The sequence below is a fragment of the Esox lucius genome, chromosome 5 (assembly GCF_011004845.1).
Source record: "Esox lucius isolate fEsoLuc1 chromosome 5, fEsoLuc1.pri, whole genome shotgun sequence".
In the NCBI taxonomy this organism is placed as follows: domain Eukaryota; kingdom Metazoa; phylum Chordata; class Actinopteri; order Esociformes; family Esocidae; genus Esox; species Esox lucius.
Genome location: NC_047573.1, coordinates 10561278 through 10587582, shown reverse-complemented (window position 1 = coordinate 10587582; position 26305 = coordinate 10561278). Strand labels below are relative to the sequence as shown.

General features: G+C 45.4%; 1 protein-coding gene across 3 annotated transcripts in view; it reads right to left on the bottom strand.

Moving 5' to 3' along the window:
• Window positions 1-1086: 1086 nt before the first annotated feature.
• Window positions 1087-26305, bottom strand: part of LOC105006659 (zinc transporter ZIP11) — an 84682-nt gene continuing 59463 nt past the window's right edge. For all 3 annotated transcript variants that reach the window (XM_010865298.4, XM_010865306.4, XM_020046933.2), the window contains 5 exons: window positions 23288-23461; window positions 15164-15233; window positions 4433-4531; window positions 3933-4091; window positions 1087-2790 (listed from right to left, as the gene is read on the bottom strand). In XM_010865298.4, coding sequence (XP_010863600.1) covers window positions 2712-2790; window positions 3933-4091; window positions 4433-4531; window positions 15164-15233; window positions 23288-23461 — 581 coding nt within the window. In that variant the 3' untranslated portion in view covers window positions 1087-2711. The remainder of the gene's footprint in view (window positions 2791-3932; window positions 4092-4432; window positions 4532-15163; window positions 15234-23287; window positions 23462-26305) is intronic.

Below are 26305 nucleotides of genomic sequence, written 5' to 3'. Positions count from 1 at the left end.
AATGTCTCTGGTCATGTCAGGAATCTAGTCAGAGAAAATGTCTCTGGTCATGTCAGGAATCTAGTCAGAGAAAATGTCTCTGGTCATGTCAGGACTCTAGTCAGAGAAAATGTCTCTGGTCATGTCCAGACTCTAGTCAGAGAAAATGTCTTCAGTCATGTAATGATTCCAAAGGTCTGTCAATGTTTCTTTAACTTTGTATCTCTGTCCAGTAACACAATAATTACAGACAATTTCCACTTTATGCTCACTGGGTAGACTACAAAAGGAGTTTAACATATGTTAATGCTCCACTGATAATATTACTCACCACACAACAGGGATAGAGTACAGTATCAGCAAAGTAAACCTGGATGGAACAAGGTAACACAGTAACATGTAAGCCCATAATAATATTTGGAGCCAAGAAAACTACACGCAAATAAACTATTTTTGCGCATTACTGTATCTCAGCACATTACTGCATGAAAATGTACTAATGTATTTTTGTTAAACAGATGTCTTTCAACTCCTCTGACTTGGGGTGTTTGGATGCATACTCTGTGGACCAAACGTGTTCGCAGGCAGCAGGAGCCGCTTTAGAAACGATCATACCGCTTGTGTTTCTGCCACACTACAAGGTGAGAGAAGTTACGGTACACGAAAGCTATAATAAGACCAAACAGATCGTACCAGATGAATACGACCTCCATACGTAATTCTATGATTAGACCTTCATCCACGCCACACTTAAACTGCACAAAAAAAGGAAACACTTGCTTGGCAGAAGCACAAAACAGTCCATTGTCACTGTGTGAATACTTTCCATTGCTTGATACCTGAGGGACTGTGAATATATGAGCACGTCTCCGTTTAGCTCATTTTTGAAACATATTTCCCAATGGCAAAAATGTGTGATTTACACCAGGTTCAAGTTATAGCATGCATTTCCAGTTGGGGTGTGGGTTTGTACAAAAGCACAGCTGCATAACTGTAAAGGTCTACGGTACAGCGTGTCATTTGTTCCAGTGACCCGTGAGTCAGTGAGGTGGTGGCTGAACCAGAGTTGACCCCACTAACGAACAACACAGAGAAAAACACACAGCGTGGAAGGAAGCGGTCTTGGTTTATTACATCATCGTCACCAGAACACTGCTCCAGGAACAGTCTCAGTCGGGCATCGAGGCCAGGGCCTGGACGTTTGCATCCGTGTCTGGGTCGGAGTGCTGCTCTCCACTGGCGTAGTGGACTCCCACGCGGATCTGTAGGCCAGGATGGGGGGTCCACGAGCTCTGGGGGCCCACGCGCCAGTCATGTTGTGTGTATATAATCACGGGTGAATCAGATAGAATATATGGTTTTCAGCCTTACTTAATTGGCTGTCATGTATGTTATGAAAAAGGGTACTTGAATCAGGTTGGAGTCAGATAAGAGACAGTGTGTTGACAGACCCTTGGCTTGGGGAAACAATAGTTATCATTGTGGAGGATGCTCCCAGACACTTCTAGACCGTGTTATTGAGCAGGACTAGGCCCACATCAAACAGAATATAGAAGGATTTGACTGAGGCTGTCAGTAATGAAAAGACAAAGTAGGACTAATCATCGGGTTTGTGTTCTTTTTAGTCTACTGCTTTCTGCGGTTGTAAAATGAACTGTTCGTTGGCCTGTAAAATTATTTAAAAAATGCTATGCCAATGATTCAGGATCACATTATTACATTGAATAAGATCCCATGGACAGGGGAGTCTTGATTGTCCGTGATGATTGCTCTTCATCTGGGACCATACTTAGTTATAGCTTGTTACACCCACAAGTTTAGAAGCTCACTGCCTCACACATTACAGCACAGTACAGTATAGTTCATGAATGGACCAATGAAAAAGCAAAAATAACGTACCATTCGGGTGTTTGTGTCTAGCTAGCATTCCATTTGGCTAGCTGCAATTTCACAATGCCTCACTAAAACAGTTCATTTCACCTGTAAACATAATGGAATGTAGTAATATAACAACAAAGATATACAAATGAAAAGCTAGCAGTAAAATGGTTCCCATTCCCATCCTCTCTCTTTTTTTTTCATCCAAATGCAATATCTCGTTCTCTATTATACACACACGTGCGTGCGCACACGCACATAAACACACCTTTTCACTGACAGCCTGAGGTTGATAGAGAATGTATGGTAGAAATAGTAACACAGAAGAGAAAATGACACAGAATGAATCAGGATGTATGCCATTTGTAAATAAATTACAGTAATCTCAGCAAAGATCCTTCTCAAAGACCAGGTAATCCTACATTCAGCTTGTTATTTGTGACATGTCTGTAGACAAAGATCCCTGTGTTTCCTTCAGTGACCATAACTAGCCTTCAAAACACAGTGTAGAGGTGGAATTGTGTAGTGGGCCAACATAACTGGTGCCAAAATGGCCATAGCCCTTAGACGTGTAAAACCATGAGAAACACTCCATAAAGATAAATTCAAAAATCAATAATCATATTTTCATTCACAGCATTTTCAGTGCCAATCTAAACTAGTCACACATACATCACCCTTCAAGTATTATCACATTTTATAATTAGGATCCAGTCCAGTATCCAAAAAAGAAAAAGAAAAATACATTTGGTAAATATCCTAAAACAATAACCAAATGCACAACCAATTAAGAAACAAAAAATAAAACAAGCTCTTGGAAAGAAGGCAGGTTGGTCTCATGTGGAGGTGTCGACTCAGCCCAGCCCAACGTCCAGTGACATCATCACTACAAATCCGAGGATGGCAGTCCAGGAAGCCAATTTACCGTTCCCACTAAAACAATATACACGGACATAATTGTTGAAAGCAATTATATTATATTATGTATTCATTATATATTACGGGCAGTAAATGTTAGTTAGTCAAACAAACAACAGAATACATACAAATACACATAAATGCAATCATTTATTGTTTCTCCAAAAGGTATTTGATGTCTTGTGAGATGACAAAAAAAAACTAAAAGTTGTCTGCGTGTAATGAAGAGTACTTAAAGTGCTTGCTCAGCATCTGGCACCAATGTACACACTTCAACCGTGAGCAGAAAAATGTCCTTTGCAGGCAATGCAGCTATGAAAGGAAGGTTATGTATGTAACCATGTATGTGTGAGCAATTATGTTTGTTACGGAGCACTACTATATGAAAACTCCAACATGGTATCAGAACAATAGATCGGTCTTTGAACTAGGCACGGCCAGGGTGTCATGGCGATTGCTATGCTGTGGAATGCCGTCCAAAACTGGGTCTGGACACCACAGAGGTCTGACAATAATCTGAACTATGGTTGTCTAGACCAGAATTGGGCTATTAAGAGCAACTGGTAGCCCATCGATGCTGACTGTGTCCAGCGTAATGGGTACAATTGTTTTTCATGGTGGATGTGTGTATTTTGGTGCTGTATGACTCTCTGTATAAATAAATACGGTCCAGAACTAGTTTGTTCTCAGGTGGCCCAAGGCTTTTGCGCAGTACTGTACAACACACTGAGCACTTGGAAAGATAAGAATAGCAGAGCAGAGTGACAGCCCGCTTACACCAATCATGATGGGTTGAAGAGAAGACAAGGTTTTAGTCTGGTTCTTTTCTAAAGGCAAACAATACGCCAAAGGTTGTGAGAACCAGAATATTCCAAGGAGGAGAGTATCTTAACTCATCTCCCATTCTCCCTCCTTGCGTCTCACACAAACACAGCGAACGATCCATTCTGGTTCAGACACAGAAGGAGCGGAGCACGATGAACAACAACCCACAGCAATGGAATTGGAGTGGGAAAAATAGGGTTTGCGCTCTCCTGTTACCATCTCCCTTTGACTGTGTATGTTTTACAAGGGAAACAATCAGGCATTTTCTAAATGGGCGGACATAGGCTGGACCCTAAATCAGATCTGATTTCTCTCTCTGCATGGCTACCCACCTGAGTTGAGCCTCTGGGATGATGTCATCGACCACAACATACACCATGGCCCCGGCAGCAAAGGCCAAGGCGTACGGCAACAGTGGCTCCGCCAACACTACGGCAACAGCGCCTAGCAACCCCGCGATTGGTTCTACCATACCACTGAGCTGTCCGTACCTGAGGATGAAGATGTCACTGTGTTAGTTGGAACCCATGAGGCCCTTCGTGGCCCCTTCAGTGATTGGCTGTCAAACCAAGATTAAACCCCTCCCCTGAATAAGAGCTAAGATGCAGAGGAACAGAGAGAACAGAGCGGATGTAGATAAAGGATTTAACCATTATCTACATTGATTTCACCTATTGGACAGGACTGAAAAAAATATCTGAATAGAACAGTACCCATTCAAGCCTGTTCTATTCATTTTATTTCTTTGCACATAATCCTACTGGATAGCGGAAATCCAGGTGAACAACTTGAAAAAATTTACTTACTGAAGATGAGCAGAGAGGTCACTCACCAGAAAGCTTTCCATGTGGACATCCCCGCACCCCGTAGAGGAAGGCTCACAGCAAGGCCCTCTGGGAAATTCTGGATCCCGATACCAATGGCCAAATTCCTGTGAAACACAGATGACACCACTCATTAGAGTGATGATGCCACTCGTTAGACAACTGTATTATTTTAACCAATGGTCTGTAACGTTGCTTTAGCGCCTATGGATATACGGGCTTATTCTCAAGACAGGAACAGAGTTGGAAACAATTGGTCAATTAAAAAAGTCCCACACCCCATGTCATCATTCCGGACAACCCCGCCCACGCAGCTGACCACGCGGCATCCAGTCTGGACCGCCACAACGGCTCTCCCCCGCTGCTGCCACCAAACCCCTCATCCGTTAGAGGTTCTCCCATGTCACCCTGCTCCTCAGCCCTTTACGCTGGCATTCAGTCGACACATGCATCGTCTTCAAGACCATGGCTCTGTCCTGTGGAGCAGCAGTTGGAACGGCGCCTCCCAACTCACAGGCCAGACTCACTCCCGACAACTCTGTCTCTTCTGTCAGACCCCCTGCCTGTGTGTAAACACATCACTTTCCTGCCAGCACTGACTTCGACCACTGTGATGTGTGGTTGATTCACATCTGTAGATCGACCGCACAACGTAAGACACTCTGAATAAGCTAAATAACCAAAATGCAACCGCAGGCCCTCCCTAATAACGGTAGTCCATACCATTAGCCGTCTGGGTGGTCATTTTTACGACATGCTCGTAAGTGGCGTTAACAAGTGTGTTAGTTTGTCTGTTCACACGCCACCGCATCAGGTCCCAGGGGCAGAGAACTCAGCAGCACAGCAAAGCCAGTGTGATGGGTGGGCGGGCGGGGGGGGTTTGTGTGTGTGAGTTTCAGGGAAAAGGCTCTGGTTTGGGTTTCCCCTCCTTTTTCCTCTCTCCCCATCCCAGCAAACCGCTCTCCGGCCTGCCCTGGGAGAGGGAAGATTGATGACAGCTAGTCACGGAAAGGCTTACGGCAGCCACTGTGGGGGGGGGGGGGGGGGGGGGGGGGGGCATGGACAGAACGACAGGCTGAGAGAGAGACTGCGGTGTAGCATGGTTGGTTGTAGAGCAGGAATCACAATGGCTACAAAGGCAGCGTTTGTTTACTTTTTGACTACACGAGAGAGACGGAGAGAAAAGGACGGCTTTACCGTGTCATGGGAAGAATGAAGACGTGACAAGAGGAAATCCACAGAAAGCAGGAAAAGGAGGCTGCGGTAATGCAAAGAGAAACATCTGGGAAGCCGGGCTGACAACGGAAGACAGTCAAAGCAAGCGAAGGAAAAACAAAGGGATAGACAGAAGACCTGGTGGATGGAGAGGAGGAGGGAGGGAGGAGACCCTGTGTCTGTGGTGTGGTTTAGGTGAACCCAGTCACCCGGTTTCTGGCTTCACTTCTATCCCCATGAGGGCTACATTGGCAGGAAACACCCCCAGTCATACTATGTCATAACTGTGAGCTCCATTTCCCCCATTACAGCACAGCAGCACTGGGCATTTCATGGCAGCTCTGTTGGTTTAGCTGTAGTTTCAGGAATGGACTGGCCCACTAAACCACGCCTGTCCAGTAAAACAGGGAGAGGGAGATGAGGACTGTACAGCACTCAAGAAATGTCCTGACCCAAGGTCATCTCTCCATTTTACGTGTATCTACATACACCACATGTACTGTGTGGGTGTCAGTCTGACTCTGGTACTGGATCTCTCTCGTATCATTATGATTGCTATCACATGTCATGAAAGGCTCATTGTTCTCAGCAGAGTGATTTCATCACATCCACCCGCGTTAGCAACACATTAACAGCACATTAGCAGGGAATCTGTTCAGCTACTAACTGCGCCATGCTGTAACATTAGTTAGTTAGCATGCTAACCACTAGTGTTGCTTTCTGCACTGAAATGATAGTTAGCGTTTGATATCCCGAATCAGACCCACTTTCAATAAATAAGTAAAATGAACACATACTCAAGATTTATTTGGTGTAATTGTGCACACTAAACATACTAAATCCACACCAAGTTGAAAGTCATATAGAGTATTGGGACAAAGTATTTGCTTCACCAAATGTTTTGCATTTCTGCATATTTTTGGAACTGAATGTTATCAGATCTTCAATCAAAACCTAATATTAGATAAAAGAGAACCTGAGTGAACAAACAACCCATGTAACACACAGCAGACTGATGGCTTGACATTCTCGTTTAGAATTCTCTGATACAAAGCAGAATTCATGTTTTATTTAGTCCTGATGAAGCAAAGCATACCCAAACCATGACACTGCCACCACCATACTTGACCATTGGAATGAGGTTTTAATGTAGAATGCAGTGTTTGGTTTTTATTAGAACATATCAGGGCCCATGTTGCACTTTTGACTCATCGGTCTGTAGAACATCGCTCCATAAAATAAATAATTATGGAACATTGGCCTAGTTCAAGCACTTTCTGGGCAACTGGTAGAGTTGAGGCTAATCCAATGAACTAGAGAGGCAGTATACAGTATATGTTCATATACATTATATAGAAATATTACACACATAAACGGTGGCAGGGGAACACACATAAAAGAGGCAATCTCTCCATCTGTTTCTCCCTCTCTCTTCCCCCACTTTCCTTTTCCTTTCCATCTGTCTCAGGATGGAGGGATGGCGTGAAAGGCTCTATTGAGAGCAGGTTTGCATATGTGAGGACAGAGAGCAGAAGAACTCCTACCATATAGTTGGAGTTATGTCAGGAATGCGCTGAACGTCAGTAGTAATCAGTGAAACACAACTCAAACTACCAGAAGACCCAAAAAGGAGAAAAGAGCAATTTTTCAAAGCTAAGAAAACACGCCTGACGGCCTTTGGGCCCCATTTCCAAATACAAATGTAAGAGAAATTGAAAAGAAAGAACCTTGTGATATTCTCCCCTCCTACTCGGATCCTTCCTCTCTCCTTTCCTCTCTCCTTTCCTCGTCTCCCCTCACTCCCTCCCATCGTTCTCACGTTCTCTCGTGTCATTGCTTCAGTTTCCACCTCATCAACATCACCACTCCCGATATGATCCCAGCTAAATAGTTCGGTGAAGAACACACACGGTGAGCACACCAGACTAGCCGTAGGCACGGAGAGCAACTTCTCTGTCCCAGTGGGACTCTGCTCATCCAGAATCCCAGACGGAGTTTAGCTGCACAGAGGCCCGTATCCTGCTGTGACACTGTCTCAGGTCAGCTACCCAGGAAGGAGGCCCGTCCTGCCACGAACAATGGCATTCCGTCCGGCTCACATGCCCATACGTACCAGTGCCACGACTAACCAATCACTGCAGTCGTTTGAAGTAGACGAGGGGCTGTATGGGGACAGCCTTTGCGGAGACATAAATGGAGAACGTACAGTCCCAGACTGTGTCTGTCAGACATAGACAACTTGCTGGTAAAATGGGCCTGGTTAAAATGTTCAATGAACTTCCACTGAAGGACTATTCTAACACGTCTTATGTAGTGCTACAGTAGGACGTGTGTGTACTGTATAGGATATCTGACGTCCAAAACAGCGTCCTGGACGTCTCGGACAATGACAGTGGTCTCCTACTACTAGTTTGGATTAACCAGCCCGGGAAAGCTAGAAGAAGATGCTATGCTGTCAGAAGCTGAAAGAGAGGGACGGACAACAACGCAAGCAAGCAGATTGAAATATCAGGTCTAGGATCTAGAGGGATCAGTAGAAGGTAGACCGGGGGAAAAGCTGAACATGGTCTCCTGTACGTGTACCTGCTCGAACGACAGCTTTCGTGTGGATTCATTTAGCTTTTCAATTCTCTGAGAGGAAGTGGTGAATGTGGCACGGTGTCAGGTGTACATCTACATGGTGAGACTACCGGTCCTCTTATGATGAATATTTCTGAAAAACACAGTCAGTGTGTCTGCAGAGGAGCGTCAGATCCAAACAGCACTCTAATACAAGTTTGGACTCAGCCTCCCTCGAGTTGTTCTCCAAAAACCTTGAGTCAAGACTCAATATTCAAGGCGTTATTGCCGTACCCAACTGCTTAGGAGTTATTTTAGCGCATCTAAAAAGAGGAAGCAAAAATAACACCAAATCCATACATTCGCCACCCACAGTGGCTCAAAAAAAAAAGTTGGACTTGCCCACATTTTAATGTGTAACAACGTGAAAAATCTAAGATAATAATAATTTGGAACAAATGGCAGATTTTATTTTTCACTTTGACAATACAGCCTTTTTTTGTTCTACTCTCTAATCCCTGACAGATAATTCTACACTCTCTTCTGTCCCGCTCCCAGTCCCCCTGTAGCCCCTTTATACCTGACAACCAAACAGGTCCTCAGCCGTCTGGAAGCCCCAGACAACGTGCTCCTTGACATCCACACAGAACAGTGTTGACACGGAAGGCCTTCACCGTCTCTCCCACTCAGAGAATGAGCACCGAGAGACTGCTTGAAATGGCGTCCCATTCACATGACTCCTAAAACACCCTGCACTGTCACCAGGTCTGCATTCACGTCATTTACCGCACTTCTTTTCTTCTACGTTCTACATTTCCCTCTCTCACTCTCTTTTCCTAACACGTCCCTCTCTCTTCCTCCCTCCTCTACCTCTTCTGGTCTCCCCTCCCTCCCCCTCTCTACCTCTTCTGGTGTCTCCCTCCCTCCCCCTCTCTTTCTCTTCTGGTCTCTCCCTCCCCCTCTCTTTCTCTCTTTGAAAATGAATTCAATTGAAGGGGCTTCATTGGCATGGAAAGTGGCGTGTTTAACTTTCAAAACGGTTCTCTCTGTCAGTCTTTCTCGGACACTCTCCCTCCTCGTGGTACAACACACTTCAGCAACAAGTCAATGCCACAGACCTCAGGGAGGTCATACGATCCATGGGGATTGCAGTGAAAATAAAAATAGGGAAAAAACTGAACCATCTGTAGTGGAGGCTATGGAAGAGCCCAGAGGAAAGAGAAGACCGAAGTGTCTGATGCTGGTCCAAAAGCTTCAGCCTCACACACACGCAAATGCATAGACACACACACACGCAAATGCATAGACACACACACTTACACACACACACGCAAACGCATAGACACACACACGCACAAATGCATAGACACACACAGACACACACTCACAAATGCATAGACACACACAGACACACACTCACAAATGCATAGACACACACACGCAAACACATAGACACACACAGAAACACACACACAGACCCGTGAAGTTAACCAAGCTGAGTCCGGTTTTGGTTCCTGTGCAGGAGGCCAGATGCTGCTGGAAGTGCTGTTAGACAGCAAGTAGGGGGCACTATGCCATTTGGACTAAAGATCCAATCCCAATGCCCAGGAGCAGTGAAGGGGATGTAGCCATACGTAGCATGCCATCTTCCAGACGTGACGTTAAATGGGTGTCCCGACTCTCTGGGGTCTCTAAACTACCAATGGCACCGACTGTAACAGTAGAAATGTGAAATGTGAATCACACCACCACGGTCACGCCCACGGTCACGCCCACGGTCACGGTCACGCCCACGGTCACGCCCACGGTCACGCCCACGGTCAGCAATCAAACATATGTTGCCATGTTCAACAGTGTTGGCTAAATGACTAGAATGTCAATGCAAAATGAGTCGGCTGCAATCCCAACGTAAACTGTCAGGCAAGTCCTTCTTAACAGGCTCCCAGTTGAGTGAATAGTGTGGATGACAGTGGATTCAACATCTGCGGGCTGCTTTAAGAGGCCCGAGTGGCATAGTGGAACCTGACTGTGTCCCCAGAGGTTAGTGTGTGAGTGAAACACTGTGCTTTAGGCCAGCAGGACTCCCTCTAACCTCCCACCCATTTACATCTGGAATAACAGACGCATTTGGCTGCACTCAGGCCCTCATAGCCACCTGTGTGTGTGTGTGTGTGTGAGTGTGTGGGTGCGTGCACTTGCATGAGCAAAGGCGTTGGGGCCATTCTGTTCAATCAGCTGAGACAACACAGTGCAAGCCCTGCCCACCACTACCACCTCCAGTAGAAGAACCAGGAAGCGGCCAGTCACGATGGTTTCTCTTCACCAACTCTTCCCTTCTCTTTGTCACCACAACTCCCATCCATAGCCTCCCCCTGAAAGGAGGGCGCTGGCGGGGTCTCCACTGTCCCCAGGCCAAACACGAGACAAAACTCAAAGGAAGACCACATCTGACACAGCAACCAGCTGAGGGACATGTCTCTCCTAACAGTTCTCCTCAGAGTGATCGACGCCTGGCACTTTTACACTTGCTTTTTACATCTCTGTTAATAACTTTCATTATGACAGCAGACTTATGGATAGTCTGCATTACAGTCCCAAAACAGCACATTTCAACACATCCCACATTCGGGCCCGGGCCAACCCAAACAACGGAGGAAAATGACAACTCTGGCATAGAGGTTTCAGTGTCCATGCTGACATTGCAAGGCAGGATTCAATGACGGGACTGTAATGACGGGACTATAATGACGGGACTGTAACGACGGGACTGTAACGACGGGACTATAATGACGGGACTGTAACGACGGGACTGTAACGACGGGACTGTAACGACGGGACTGTAACGACGGGACTGTAATGACGGGACCCAGTGTGTCTAGAATTGGAATGCAGCAGTAAGCAGAACAGTGTCATGTCCCCAGGGTGCACTGAGCTACCTCACACTCCTGCTCCTATTATTCTAATATGACAGGGGAGAACAGAGAGACAATAAGACATGGGGAGAGAGGAGAACAGAGAGACAATAAGACATGGGGAGAGAGGAGAACAGAGAGACAATAAGACATGGGGAGAGAGGAGAACAGAGAGACAATAAGACATGCGGAGAGAGGAGAACAGAGAGACAATAAGACATGGGGAGAGGGGAGAACAGAGAGACAAAAAGACATGAGTAGAGGGGAGAACAGAGAGACAAGACATGGGGAGAGAGGAGAAGAGAGAGACAAGACATGGGGAGAGGGGAGAACAGAGAGGCAAAATATGTGGAGAGGGGAGAACAGAGAGACAAGACATGGGGAGAGGGGAGAACAGAGAGACAAGACATGGGGAGAGGGGAGGATGGAGAGGGACATTAAGAACTGGAAGAGGGGAGGACAGGGGAGGAACCTCTGATTAGTTGTTTGCTGGGGAGGGCCAGAGCTCCTCAGACCTCAGAAGGCTGAGCCAACAGCACAGGAATGTTGTGGTCCCAACCATTCTGGATGCCTTCTGTGTTTTGTGTGTGTGTGTGTGTGTGTGTGTGTGTGACTGGGAATGAGGATGTGAGGATCTTTTCTTACTCACACTAATGACTACAATACAACACACAAGAGGCCTCTTCAGACTCACACAGACCGGGACACAGACCGTCACACAGACAGGGACACAGACAGGGACACAGACAGGGACACAGAATGTCACACAGACAGGGACACAGACCGTCACACAGACAGGGACACAGACAGGGACACAGACCGTCACACAGACAGGGACACAGACCGTCAAACAGACAGGGACACAGACAGGGACAGGGACACAGACCGTCACACAGACAGGGACACAGACCGGGACACAGACCGGGACACAGACCGTCACACAGACAGGGACACAGACAGGGACAGGGACACAGACAGGGACAGGGACACAGACCGTCACACAGACAGGGACACAGACAGGGACAGGGACACAGACAGGGACAGGGACACAGACCGTCACACAGACAGGGACACAGACCGTCACACAGACAGGGACACAGACCGTCACACAGACAGGGACACAGACAGGGACAGGGACAGGGACACAGACCGTCACACAGACAGGGACACAGACCGTCACACAGACAGGGACACAGACAGGGACAGGGACAGGGACACAGACCGTCACACAGACAGGGACACAGACCGGGACACAGACCGGGACACAGACCGTCACACAGACAGGGACACAGACAGGGACAGGGACACAGACCGTCACACAGACAGGGACACAGACAGGGACAGGGACACAGACAGGGACAGGGACACAGACCGTCACACAGACCGGGACACAGACCGGGACACAGACCGTCACACAGACAGGGACACAGACAGGGACAGGGACAGGGACACAGACAGGGACAGGGACACAGACCGTCACACAGACAGGGACACAGACCGTCACACAGACAGGGACACAGACCGTCACACAGACAGGGACACAGACAGGGACAGGGACAGGGACACAGACCGTCACACAGACAGGGTCACAGACCGGGACACAGACCGTCACACAGACAGGGACACAGACAGGGACACAGACAGGGACAGGGACACAGACCGTCACACAGACAGGGACACAGACCGTCACACAGACAGGGACACAGACCGTCACACAGACAGGGACACAGACAGGGACAGGGACACAGACAGGGACAGGGACACAGACAGGGACACAGACAGGGACACAGACCGTCTTACATCACTGCCCAAAAACACATTTAATTTGCTTCCCAGAAATCCCCATGTGGTAACTTACTGGGGCACTAAATACAATGCAATACCATCATTTAAAATAACACACTGCGGATTAAAATAATGCGACAGAGAAACACACTGAACGATCCATGGGGGAGGGAGGAAAGGCGTCTTTCTCAGCCTGCTTGAATAGACCTCCTTGCTCACTCTACATTACCTTCCACCTGCTTCCTCTGTCTGACAGTTCACACACACACACACACACACACCTCTTGTGGTTAAAGAAATGGGGGAAAAGGCAAAGCAAACGGCATAAAGAAGCTGCTGACGGCAGCCACTGTGCCCCCTGTGAACAGGCCTGCTAGACCACATGAAGGACAGACAGGCACGGGCTCAGCCAAGAACCACCAGACGAGCTGCACCTGTAGCACCGTTACCAGGACAACAGAGGCTTTGACTGAGGGGAACGACTGAGGGCCAGAGGGTTCAGAGGAGAGAGGGAGCAGTTGGGGGGGGGGGGGGGGGGGGGTTTGTGAAGTGGTGGGAGAGAGAGTGAAGTGGGGGTAAAGGGATAGGTGGTGGGGATGGGGGGAGAGGTTGGGGGGGGAGAAAGAGAGGTGGGGGATAGTATGTGTGCCCTCCAGCTCAACTTCCTCCCTGGTGCGCTGCCAGCGGCTGCTCCACATCTGGAGGGCGGTCTCCACACATTCCTCTGGATCCCGGCTCTCCTCCCTCCCCTGCCGCCTCTCAATCGGACCATTCACACACACAGACAGATGCACGCACACAGACCCGCACACACACACAAACCCACACAAACACACAGACCCGCACACACACACAAACACACAGACCCGCACACACACAAACCCGCACACACACACAAACACACAGACCCGCACACACACACAAACACACAGACCCGCACACACACACAAACACACAGACCCGCACACACACACAAACACACAGAGACCCGCACACAAACACAAACACACAGACCCGCACACGCACACAAACACACAGACACGCACACACACAAACACACAGACCCGCACACACACAAACACACAGACCCGCACACAAACACAAACACACAGACCTGCACACAAACACAAACACACAGACCCGCACACACACAAACCCGCACACACACACGAACACACAGACCCGCACACACACAAACACACAGACCCGCACACACACAAACACACAGACCCGCACACACACACAAACACACAGACCCGCACACACACACAAACACACAGACCCGCACACACACACAAACACACAGACCCGCACACAAACACAAACACACAGACCCGCACACAAACACAAACACACAGACCCGCACACAAACACAAACACACAGACCCGCACACACACAAACCCGCACACACACAAACACACAGACCCGCACACACACACAAACACACAGACCCGCACACACACTCAAACACACAGACCCGCACACACACTCAAACACACAGACCCGCACACACACACAAACACACAGACCCGCACACACACACAAACACACAGACCCGCACACACACACAAACACAGACCCGCACACACACATAAACACACAGACCCGCACACACACACACAAACACACAAACCCACACACACGCGCGCGCACACAGACCCACGCACACACACAAAGCCACAAACAGAAAGAGGCAGACGCGCATCCGTGCACACGTGTGTGTGCGGGTCACAGATAGTTATGTTCACTTATGCACACATACTTCACTCAGGACTCGCATGATTTTCTGAGCCATGATTGCAGTTCCAAAGGGGGCCACTGGGGGGCAGCAGCACACAGAGCCCAGGCCCACCAGGCACAAAGGAGCGCTGTTCACTCCTCCTCATCCCCGCAGAGTAAACAGTGCTTTCCCACGGGGAGGAACAAGTGACGCTCCTGTCTACTGGCTACATGGTATGCGAAGGAGGATTATGATAACACACAAACACTAGACGCACACACAAGACGTGCGTACACACACACTAAATCCCAGGCCTATACAACACATCATCTGACCGAGGCAGAGTCGGTTCCACCATGTGCCTGGGTTTTATGGGAATGGTGTTTGTGGTTCTATCTGGAGCAGGGTAGACCAGTCTGAGTCTTTTGGGAACAGTGTCTGTGGTTCTACCTGGATCAGGGTAGACCAGGGAACAAAGATGTAGTGCATGGTCAACCTTCAAAACAGACAGGGGAGTAACATTGTGGTGGCATTGCTGAGATCTTACCTGGCACTCTCAAACGTGGCAGACGAGGTCTTTCCAATGGCTCCAAACCCAACCCCCACTGCCAGGCCCTCTGGAAGAGAACACACACACCCATGGACGTTAACACTGTGGGTAGGAGACAAAGCCAAGGCGGCTAGCAGGTTACTGTTGCATATCATATGAAGCCTTGGAAAATAAAGCGCTTTCCATGTCTTTTGAAATGCTTCAAACCTTTTGAAATGCAATGCCACTTCAAAGGACACTCACATTTAAAAAGACGCGGGAGAGATTGACGGAGATTTGACAGGGAAAGTGATGCCAATTGAAAGACATGTATTTTTCAAATTTCTTTCAATTAAGAGAATTGAAGGACAATTAAAAGACAGCTGAAACCAAACTGAATATGAACTGAATGAGAATTACACTGAATGAGAATGACCTTGAAAGGGAATGGACAAGTGCAAACAGGAAAGGAAGGGAAATAGCTGGTTAGTCCGAAAATATATGAGAGCTTCAGAAGCTTGGCTCATCAAGAAGAATAAAAATGCATTTATAAAGGGGAGATGGAGACAGAGAAAGAGACACAGAGAAAGAGACACAGCCAGGGGGGAAAAGAGAGAAACCAAAGGGTTCTGTGAGGCAGGCCGAGCCCCCCCCCATGTCCCTCTCTGTCTCCTGAGGGGGTGGACGGCCTCGTTACACACTCATTATATGTTAGTATCAAGGTGCACCTCTGATCTTTGCTGTTAAAGCAAAGGTACTCGTTATTCAGAGAAAACACACAAATCCTCCATATTGCACGTTTGGTCTAACTTCCCCACTATGAGGGAAAATCAGTTTCAGGCCTTGTGAATAGAACTGTCCCATTTCTAAATATATAGGTTCATACAGCGTGTAGATAAAAAGCCTAGACTGCTCCCACTAAACATGTCTGCTGCGTCACTGCAGTGTTGTAGAGTTAGGCTTTTAATGTCATGATCAGTGTGGTGGAACATGGCAGCAGGCGGTGACACTTGGGATTATTCAGAAATGATTGAGCTATAGAAAGATAGCATGATATCTTCTTGTTATCCTGAATGGATGAGAACAACAGTGTGCGCCCCGCGTGCTGCTGCCTTGTGTCATAGAGTGGCTAGAGCAGGGTTGCAACTTCATCATCTTTACCTAGGGGTGTATATAAACCTATTACTGGTATCATCCTTAACTGGGGGTGTCTATAAACCTATTTATTACTTGTATTGTCTTTATCTAGGGGGGTATATACACTTATTACTGGCATCATCTTTACCTAGGGGTGTAAATAAACCTATCACTGGTATCATCTCTCCATAGGGGTCTATATAAACCTATTACTGGTATCATCTCTACATAGGGGTCTATATAAACCTATTACTGGTATTATCTCTATGTAGGGGTCTATATAAACCTATTACTGGTATCATCTCTACGTAGGGGTCTATATAAACCTATTACTGGTATCATCTCTACGTAGGGGTCTATATAAACCTATTACTGGAATCATCTCTATGTAGGGGTCTATATAAACCTATTACTGGTATCATCTCTATGTAGGGGTCTATATAAACCTATTACTGGTATCATCTCTACGTAGGGGTCTATATAAATCTTTTACTGGTATCATCTCTACATAGGGGTCTATATAAACCTATTACTGGTATCATCTCTACGTAGGGGTCTATATAAACCTATTACTGGTATCATCTCTACGTAGGGGTCTATATAAACCTATTACTGGTATCATCTCTACGTAGGGGTCTATATAAACCTATTACTGGTATCATCTCTACATAGGGGTCTATATAAACCTATTACTGGTATAATCTCTACGTAATAGTCTATATAAACCTATTACTGGTATCATCTCTACGTAGGGGTCTATATAAACCTATTACTGGTATCATCTCTACGTAATAGTCTATATAAACCTATTACTGGTATCATCTCTACGTAGGGGTCTATATAAACCTATTACTGGTATCATCTCTACGTAGGGGTCTATATAAACCTATTACTGGTATCATCTCTACGTAGGGGTCTATATAAACCTATTACTGGTATCATCTCTGTATAGGGGTGTATATAAACCTATATATATATATAAATATATAATATAATATATAATATATATAAATATATATATATAATTGATTACTTGCGTCATCTTTCCTCTGGAAGTGTTGCAAAATACAGTTGAAACACCAGCCCATGCAATTTAGGAAATAAAAGATTATAAAAAGATGCCTCAGGATTATTTTTGAATGAATTACATCCTATATTTAGTGGAGCATATGTGACTTCCCTTTTTCCTTTTGAGTTTCCTGAAGTAATTCTAGCCTATACGCAAGCACACACACACACACACACAAACCAACACAAAACAAAGACACACAAAGCCACTGGCTTCCTCTAATTAAGTTTTATAGCAGCAGCATCAAGTTGATCTAGCAGACCTGCCTGTCATGCAAACAAACTTGGATATACACACCACTGTACAGGTTACAGGTTAGGCTGAGAGTCTTGCACACATGGGTCCCATGAGAGACACAGAGATGTGTAACAGTCCCACGGGGTGTGTGTGTGTGTGTGTGTGTGCATGTACAGAGCATGGCCAAGAAGAGCCATTACAATTGATATTTCACTGGAGCACATGTATGCAAGCAAACAACCACACACACAGGACTGAAGCCTGTAAGACTTTGAATTTCACCTCAATGACTAGGGAAGACTATATTATTGAATGGTGCTGTATCGTACTGTATGGATTAGTGTCCTACAGTTATATACTGAACAAAATTATAAACGCCACACTTTCGTTTTTTGTCCTCATTTATCACGAGGTGAACTCAAAGACTTTCTCTATGTCCACAAAAGGCCTATTTCTCTCAAATATTGTTCACAAATCTGTCTAAATCTGTGTTAGTGAGCACTTAATCTGATGGACATTCCTGCAGTCAGCATGCCAATTGCACGTTCCCCTCAAAACTTGCGACATCTTATGGCATTGTGCTGTGTGATGGAACTGAACATTTTAGAGTGGCCTTTTATTGTGGCCAGCCTAAGGCACACCTGTGCAATAATCATGCCGTCTAATCAGCATCTTGAAATGCCACACCTGTGAGGTGGATGGATTATCTCTGCATTGTCCTGCTGAAATAAGTAAGGCCTTCCCTGAAAAAGACGTCATCTGGATGGCAGCATATGTTGCTCCAAAACATGTGGACTTCCATACCATCATAGATGTTGGCTTTTGAACTGTGCGAGGATAACAAGCTGGAGGCTCCCTCTCTTTAGTCCAGAGGACGTGGCATCTATAGTATACAAACATAATTTAAAATTTATTTTTGTAAGACCACAGGACAGTATTCCACTTCGCCTCAGTCCATCTTAGATGAGCTTGGGCCCAGGGAAGGTGGCAGTGGTTCTGGGTCTTGTATATACATCTTTCTTCTTTACATGGTAGAGTTTTAACTTGCATTTGTGGATGCAGCGACGTACTGTGTTTACAGACAGTGATTTTCAGAAGTGTTCCTGAGTCCATGCAGTGATTTCCACTACAGAATTGTGTCTGTTTTTGATGCAGTGCCGTCTGAGGGCATAAAGGTCACAGCAATCCAATATTGGTTTTCGGCCCTGTCCTTGCATACAGAGATTTCTCCAGATTCTCTGAATCGTTTAATTATATTATGTACTGTAGATGATGAGATGCCCAAACTCTTTGCAATTTTACATTAAGCAAAATTGTTCTTGAATTGTTGTACTATTTGCCAGTGCAGTCTTTCACAGAGTGGTGAACCCCTCCTCTCTGGAATGATCTTTTAATTCCCAGTCATCTTACTGACCTGTTGACCAATGACTGATTCAGCTGTGTGATATTCCACCAGGTATAGTATATCAGCATTACACAACCTTTCCAGTCTTTTGTTGCCACTGTCTCAACTTTTTTGAAACGTGTTGCTGGCATCAATTTCAAAGTGGGCATTTATTTTTCAAGAAACAAGTAAAAGTCTCAGTTTCAACATTTGATATATTGTACTATTTCTTTTGAATATAGGATTTAAAAGATTTGCACATCATTGGATTGTGTTTTTATTTGCATTTTACGCAGTGTCCCAACGTTTTTAGAAACAGGGATGTAAGTCATCTTCCATTAACATGCTTCATTTCAATGAGTGTTTCCAGGTCAGGTCAAAAACTCCATTATACTCCATTATACCCTCGGCTATACAGATGACTTCTCTAATGATTGGTAATTGGTGGTTTCTAAAGTTTAATTGCCCACACTAAGAGCAAACATCAACAAGCGTGTTTATATGCAGAGGGTGAAACACTGTTCTCTTTTGCCATCTACTGGTTGTAAAAGGAACTTCCTCCGCATCTCTGACTACGCTTACTGCTCTCAATACATCCTCATCACATTCTTTCTTCCTCTTCTCTCGCATTCTTTGTCTCTTCATCTTTTCTCCTCGCTCTCTTTCCTCTTTGCACTCATCTTTCTTCTCTCATTTCTCTCCTCTCCTATTCTCTCTCTTTCCACATCAATGACATCTCTCTTCTCTAAACTTCTCTCATTTTCTCTCTTTCCTCCTCTTTCTTCTCTCCATTTCCTCTTCTCCCATCTCTCTTCCCTCTCTCTCCTCTACTCTCTCTCTCCTCTACTCTCTCTCTCCTCTACTCTCTCTCTCCTCTACTCTCTCTCTCCTCTACTCTCTCTCTCCTCTACTCTCTCTCTCCTCTACTCTCTCTCTCCTCTACTCTCTCTCTCCTCTACTCTCTCTTTCCTCTACTCCTCTACTCTCTCTTTCCTCTACTCTCTCTTTCCTCTACTCTCTCTTTCCTCTACTCTCTCTTTCCTCTACTCTCTCTTTCCTCTACTCTCTCTTTCCTCTACTCTCTCTTTACTCTACTCTCTCTTTACTCTACTCTCTCTTTACTCTACTCTCTCTTTACTCTCTCTCTCCTCTACTCTCTCTCTCCTTCACTCTTTTCTATATTATGAGTGAAAATGCAAACGACACACTGACACATGCATGTATCTGTGTAAAGCAGGCTTACGGGAGTACGAGTGTGAAAAACACCAAAGCTCCCTCATTCCCTCCTGAAAAAAGAAACTCCCGCCGTAAAAGTGAATAAATAGTGAAGAGAGAAGAAGAACCATTAGTTCCCCATGTCTCCCCCAGGCTATCAGCACAGAGCCCTAACAGACGCCTGTGGTTGGAGGAAGTGGTAATTTGGAGCAGGTGATGAATATTCCAGCAGAATCTCTCTGCGAGCATTAAGTCCAGTAGCTGATGGATCTGTTACAATAACATCTCACAATAGGTAGGCCACATCCACGTGCACTGAACAGAAGCAGATCCAAGAAAACACAAAAAAAAGCCACTCATGCGGCTAATCTGCTAATCATATGATCCTCTAAATCAAATAATCAGAGGAAAATGCACATGAGGAACTGCGTGTGAGTGAACCACTGACATTAATAACACCATATCATTTATCATAACAATTTTGTCATTTAATACAGTCTCTCCCATTACCTTCAAAAAGCTTTCACACTTCTGTCACATCACCAGCAAGGCTATCATCAAAATGCCATTCTGTCACAAAAGTGTCAAGAACCTCCATGAAGCCACCATGCTACCATAATGATTCTGTAGTAACAATGTCTCCTTGCCGCTACATAACTCATGACACGGTCAGCATATTTCTTTTTTTTAAATAGCACAGGATCATCTGATTGGCAGGTAAATGTTTGGTCCTTGCTGCTGGTATAGAGAATATAGTAGTAGATCATTCTAGAAATAAACAAACAAATCTTACACTGGTGAGTGGGAAAAATATTGCCCTATGGCAGGTACTCCTTGCCTTGTACCTGGATATCTAATGTACTGTTGGATCTCTTTCCAAACCCCAAATTAGCAAAACTATTAAAGCTAATTCTGGTTATTCACTAGGGGGGGGGTTGGAGAGAAGACCTACAGGATGGAAGATCTCCAGGGACAGGGTTGGGCAGCCCTGTCCAAGGGCAACACATTTGTTATATTCCTAATAGGCTGTTATAATGTGCTGCCGTTAGTCTGGAAGAACGTTCAGACCAAAAGGCAACAAGGGAACAGCATCTATTAAACATGTGGGGGAGTTTTTTTAAAGGAAACAAATATTGATTCCAGCCATGTGTGGCATTCGAAATATCAAGCTGAAACATGAATTAAAATTAATCAAATGAATTTGAAAAAATGAAATAGTTCTAGGGCTGGACTGAGGGTAACCCAGAAATCTATACAACTTCTCATTCTGCCCCTTTTCTTACAATTAAAATGAGCCCTCCAATGAGGAAGACCATCGATTAAAACTGTTCTACGTTAAGTTAACAAATTGAATTTCTTCCCTCATCCATATTTCATTGAAATATGTTAACACGATACTGAGTGACAGATTGAAATCTACAGCACCTAGGGTTTTGCCTGGGGCTTCTGTCAAATATAGATTCTAGCCTAAACAAATGGATATTTGGATAGTTATAACCCTAAGGGAATATTTACCCTCCCCTAATCAACGATTGCCACTGAGATGAGCCTTAGGAATACAGCAGTACATAGGATGTCTAAATCACCCTTTTCCTCAACAATCATGGGGAGTGACATTAACAAGGACATCGATCTTTCTCTCTATCACTTCAATTGTCCCACTGTGGCTATCATCCAAACAGCCAAAGTGTCTCAACAAACACACACACATTAAAACACATTAACAGAGAGCAAAACAGGGAGGCTCCTGTCTCCAAAATGTTGTCACGCACTCATTACCACGGATGGCATGCTTCCTACTTATTATCTGAGCTGGAGGTTAAACACTAATCCTCCTAAAAACACTTATTGACTTTCTCAGTCAGTGCAGGTTTAAGCTTATTAAGGCAATAACCCCTACTGGAGCAGACATCCTTCCACAGAAGAAGACAAGCAGGGGATGATTAGTGGTTGGTGGATAGCCCTTCTAGCCAAGCAAAACGCCTTGCATTAGCATTCCAACTAGAAGACAATGGAACAGATATCGTCTATTTTTAGAAAAACTGAAATGAAACCAACCTGGTACCTCCTCTGAAGGGATTGCTTAGTCTATCTTCAGCAAAACTGTGAACATTTACCAAAAGCCATCTCTGTACCAAAGGCCATGTACCAAAGGAACAGACACAGCTTTTTCTGAGTGGCTGTCGCCCAAACCCGGTAAGAGAAATTTGTGTCAAATTTGCATATTACAGAGGGGAGCTCTATTTTCCTGTGCCTCTCACGCCAGCTTTGCGCTGCCTGGTATCCCACACTGACCCGCACACACGCTCACACGACTCCATTGAGAATTCATTGGAGGCGAAATTTCTGAGGCAGATTTTTGTCTTTAAAATGCCTAGTGGACACAGCCTGTTAGGGCCTAAGGTTAGGTCTACAAAAGGTAGGGAGTATGTTTTGGGATATGGATAAAGTAAATGATAGGTGGTAGGTTTAGGGAGTAGAGGTTAAGGGATAGTGAGTACGAGGATAGGGTTGTGTGGGGTTAGGAAATAGGGTTAGGTGGTAGAGATAAGGTGTAGGGGTCAGGGGGTAGGGTGTAAGGGGATAGGATTAGGTGTCAGAGTTAGGATATAGGGGTCAGGGGGTAGGGTGTAAGGGGATAGGATTAGGTGTCAGAGTTAGGATATAGGGGTCAGGGGGTAGGGTGTAAGGGGATAGGATTAGGTGTCAGAGTTAGGATATAGGGGTCAGGGGGTAGGGTGTAAGGGGATAGGATTAGGTGTCAGAGTTAGAATATAGGGGTCAGGGGGTAGGGTGTAAGGTGTAAGGGGATAGGATTAGGTGTCAGAGTTAGGATATAGGGGTCAGGGGGTAGGGTGTAAGGGGATAGGATTAGGTGTCAGAGTTAGGATATAGGGGTCAGGGGGTAGGGTGTAAGGGGATAGGATTAGGTGTCAGAGTTAGGATATAGGGGTCAGGGGGTAGGGTGTAAGGGGATAGGATTAGGTGTCAGAGTTAGGTTATAGGGGTCAGGTTGTAAGGGGATAGGATTAGGGGGTATGTGTTGGTTTGGGACAGAGAATTACAGAGTGGAGTTCCCATTGTGAGTTCTACTTCTCACCTGGGATATTATGGATGGTGATGGCTAGAATCAGGAGGATGATACGCCTCCAGCTGCTTCTTGTTTGGCCCGCCCCTTCCTGTTGCTGGCTGCCCACATCCTGTCGATCTGAGTCTGAGGGACCAGCGTGGGCGCCTTTCCTTCGCTGGTACACCTCTCCGTTTTCAATCTTATCTATTAGGATGAAAATACAACGTCAGGCAACATTCCTACAAAACAATGAGAGTCATTTAAGAAGTATGTCAGATTAGAACATAATTGGGCAAAAAAAAAAGATGATTAGGCAATTGTAACCATTATCGCTGCAGACTGGACAACGGAATAAGACAGTGGTCAGAAGAGAAGCTCATTAGAATGGTGGTGATCATTAGTATTGCTTTTAGTCTTACCATAACACTTCACTTTGTTATTCCGCTACACAACAGAAAGCTCTGACACCTTGAATTTGTTATCTTTCAATATTAGAAAATTTAATAATACAATATAATGAAGGCAATTGTCTGCATGAATTCACATGACAAAATATAAAGATAACAACACTGGAAATCACTGTTAAATTCATCCACACGACAATAACGAGTGTCAATGCAATTACCAAAAAACTAATTGGATAGCCTCCGCTAGCTACTTTACATTCAGGGAGGAAAGTGACTGCACACGCCAGACATGTCAAGATGATTGCTGTAATTAAAAGGAAAGCAGGTCTTGATGGTTTTCACACTATCAGAATTGGGTGGTCTTCCCGAAATCCAGACATTCGTTTTGCCTGGTGTGAATCTCCACTTGGAGGAGAATTGGACAATAAAATGTGGTTTGCAAAAAAGGGAGTTGTCTGGCTCCTCAGGGGCACAGTAGTCCCTCCATTAAGGTATAGCTGGGTCACTGCAGAAAGGAGTTCAAATCCAAGTCATGGTATATTAACAAGGCCTGTGGGCCCAGCAGAGGGGGAGTGCAAATTTAAACCGAAACATTCTGTCTGAGCAGCATCCAGTGGGTTGGGGCCAACTGGTTAAAGCTTACTGTGGATTGAAGCCACTGAATATTGTTTCTAGATATATACAGTATTCACAAACAACGTGGGGCTTAATCAAACTCATTATCTAAACCATAGCTCAGAAATTACTGTGAAAACCTACATAATTGTTTTCAAACATAAAATAAAAAGCCAATTGTCCAAACAGAACGTGACTTCAGTGGCAGGAGACGAAACATACCTGACGCAGTTGTTTACTGTCTGAAAATCCCCTGCTAATTCAGTTTGTGTTGACGTTCTTGGGCCCATTGTTAAGGTGCCTGATTGGTAGACGGCTGCATTGATTGTGGTGATACAACAATGGCAAATTCTAATCCAAACTGCATACATTTACATTTTAATAATTTAGCAGATACACTTATCAAGAGCAGCTTGTGAATACATTTGAAGATATCTTGGTGGAATAACAATGCAACTCAGTAAGTACATCCTAACTCAATGAAGTAGCCATTAGCAAAGTCCATGCAAGGAATACAAACAAATAATAAACATGGCAAGCATTACTGAGAAACAGTAGCAGTAAATATGACTGGGGACTTATTTCAGATACTGCTCGGAAAAGTAGTGACTCAGATTTCTGAAAAAAGGAATTCTGTATCTGAACCTTAGATTTATTGTTCAGGTCTGTGGCACTGGAGAAAGACACAGAGGAACAGTCTGCAGGAGATGGAGAAAGACACAGAGGAACAGTCTGCAGGAGATGGAGAAAGACACAGAGGAACAGTCTGCAGGAGATGGAGAAAGACACAGAGGAACAGTCTGCAGGAGATGGAGAAAGACACAGAGGAACAGTCTGCAGGAGATGGAGAAAGACACAGAGGAACAGTCTGTAGGAGATGGAGAAAGACACAGAGGAACAGTCTGCAGGAGATGGAGAAAGACACAGAGGAACAGTCTGCAGGAGATGGAGAAAGACACAGAGGAACAGTCTGCAGGAGATGGAGAAAGACACAGAGGAACAGTCTGCAGGAGATGGAGAAAGACACAGAGGAACAGTCTGCAGGAGATGGAGAAAGACACAGAGGAACAGTCTGCAGGAGATGGAGAAAGACACAGAGGAACAGTCTGCAGGAGATGGAGAAAGACACAGAGGAACAGTCTGCAGGAGATGGAGAAAGACACAGAGGAACAGTCTGCAGGAGAAGGAGAAAGACACAGAGGAACAGTCTGCAGGAGATGGAGAAAGACACAGAGGAACAGTCTGCAGGAGATGGAGAAAGACACAGAGGAACAGTCTGCAGGAGATGGAGAAAGACACAGAGGAACAGTCTGCAGGAGATTGAGAAAGACACTGAGAAAGTCTTCATGGGATAAAGTAAGCGTGGGCCATCCTAAAAAACTATCCAGAAATACCCAACAAAGAAGACCATGATGCTCAGCGGCCCACTCCTCTGGACCTCATCTTACCATTAGAGAGGAAGTGGTGGGGACGGGTTACTGGGAGAATGGTTAGTGTGTGTGCATGTGAGAAGCAATGTGAAGCAAAGCAATGTGCTCCAGCCTCCACAGCCATACCCTCATTTGTAGAATCTAATGTAAGGGACAAGGGCTCTGATTAGACTGATCACTGTGAAGAACAACACACACGCGCACACACATACATTAGCATTCATCCAAGCGCAAGCATTAGCATTCTCGTAAACACAGACACACACCCAAGAATAACCCACTCATATTATTCTGTGCTCCATTTTGTGCATACTACATAAGCCCCTCAGCACACACTCGCCACTGAATGGGCAAGAGGGACAAATAACGCCCAATCCACTATCTACACAGGGTCAAAGGAAAAGCTTCAGTGATGAGTCTGCATCAGCCACTGCTATGGCCAATTCCACACATTTGAATGAAATAAAAACACTTGAACCTTCCTCAGGTATAACTGCTCATTTAAGATTAAAAATCTGGATCAAATAAGAGCTCATATGTTCTGTCCTTATGGGGTCAATATAAAAAATGGAAGCTTATTAATGAATTAATGTGCT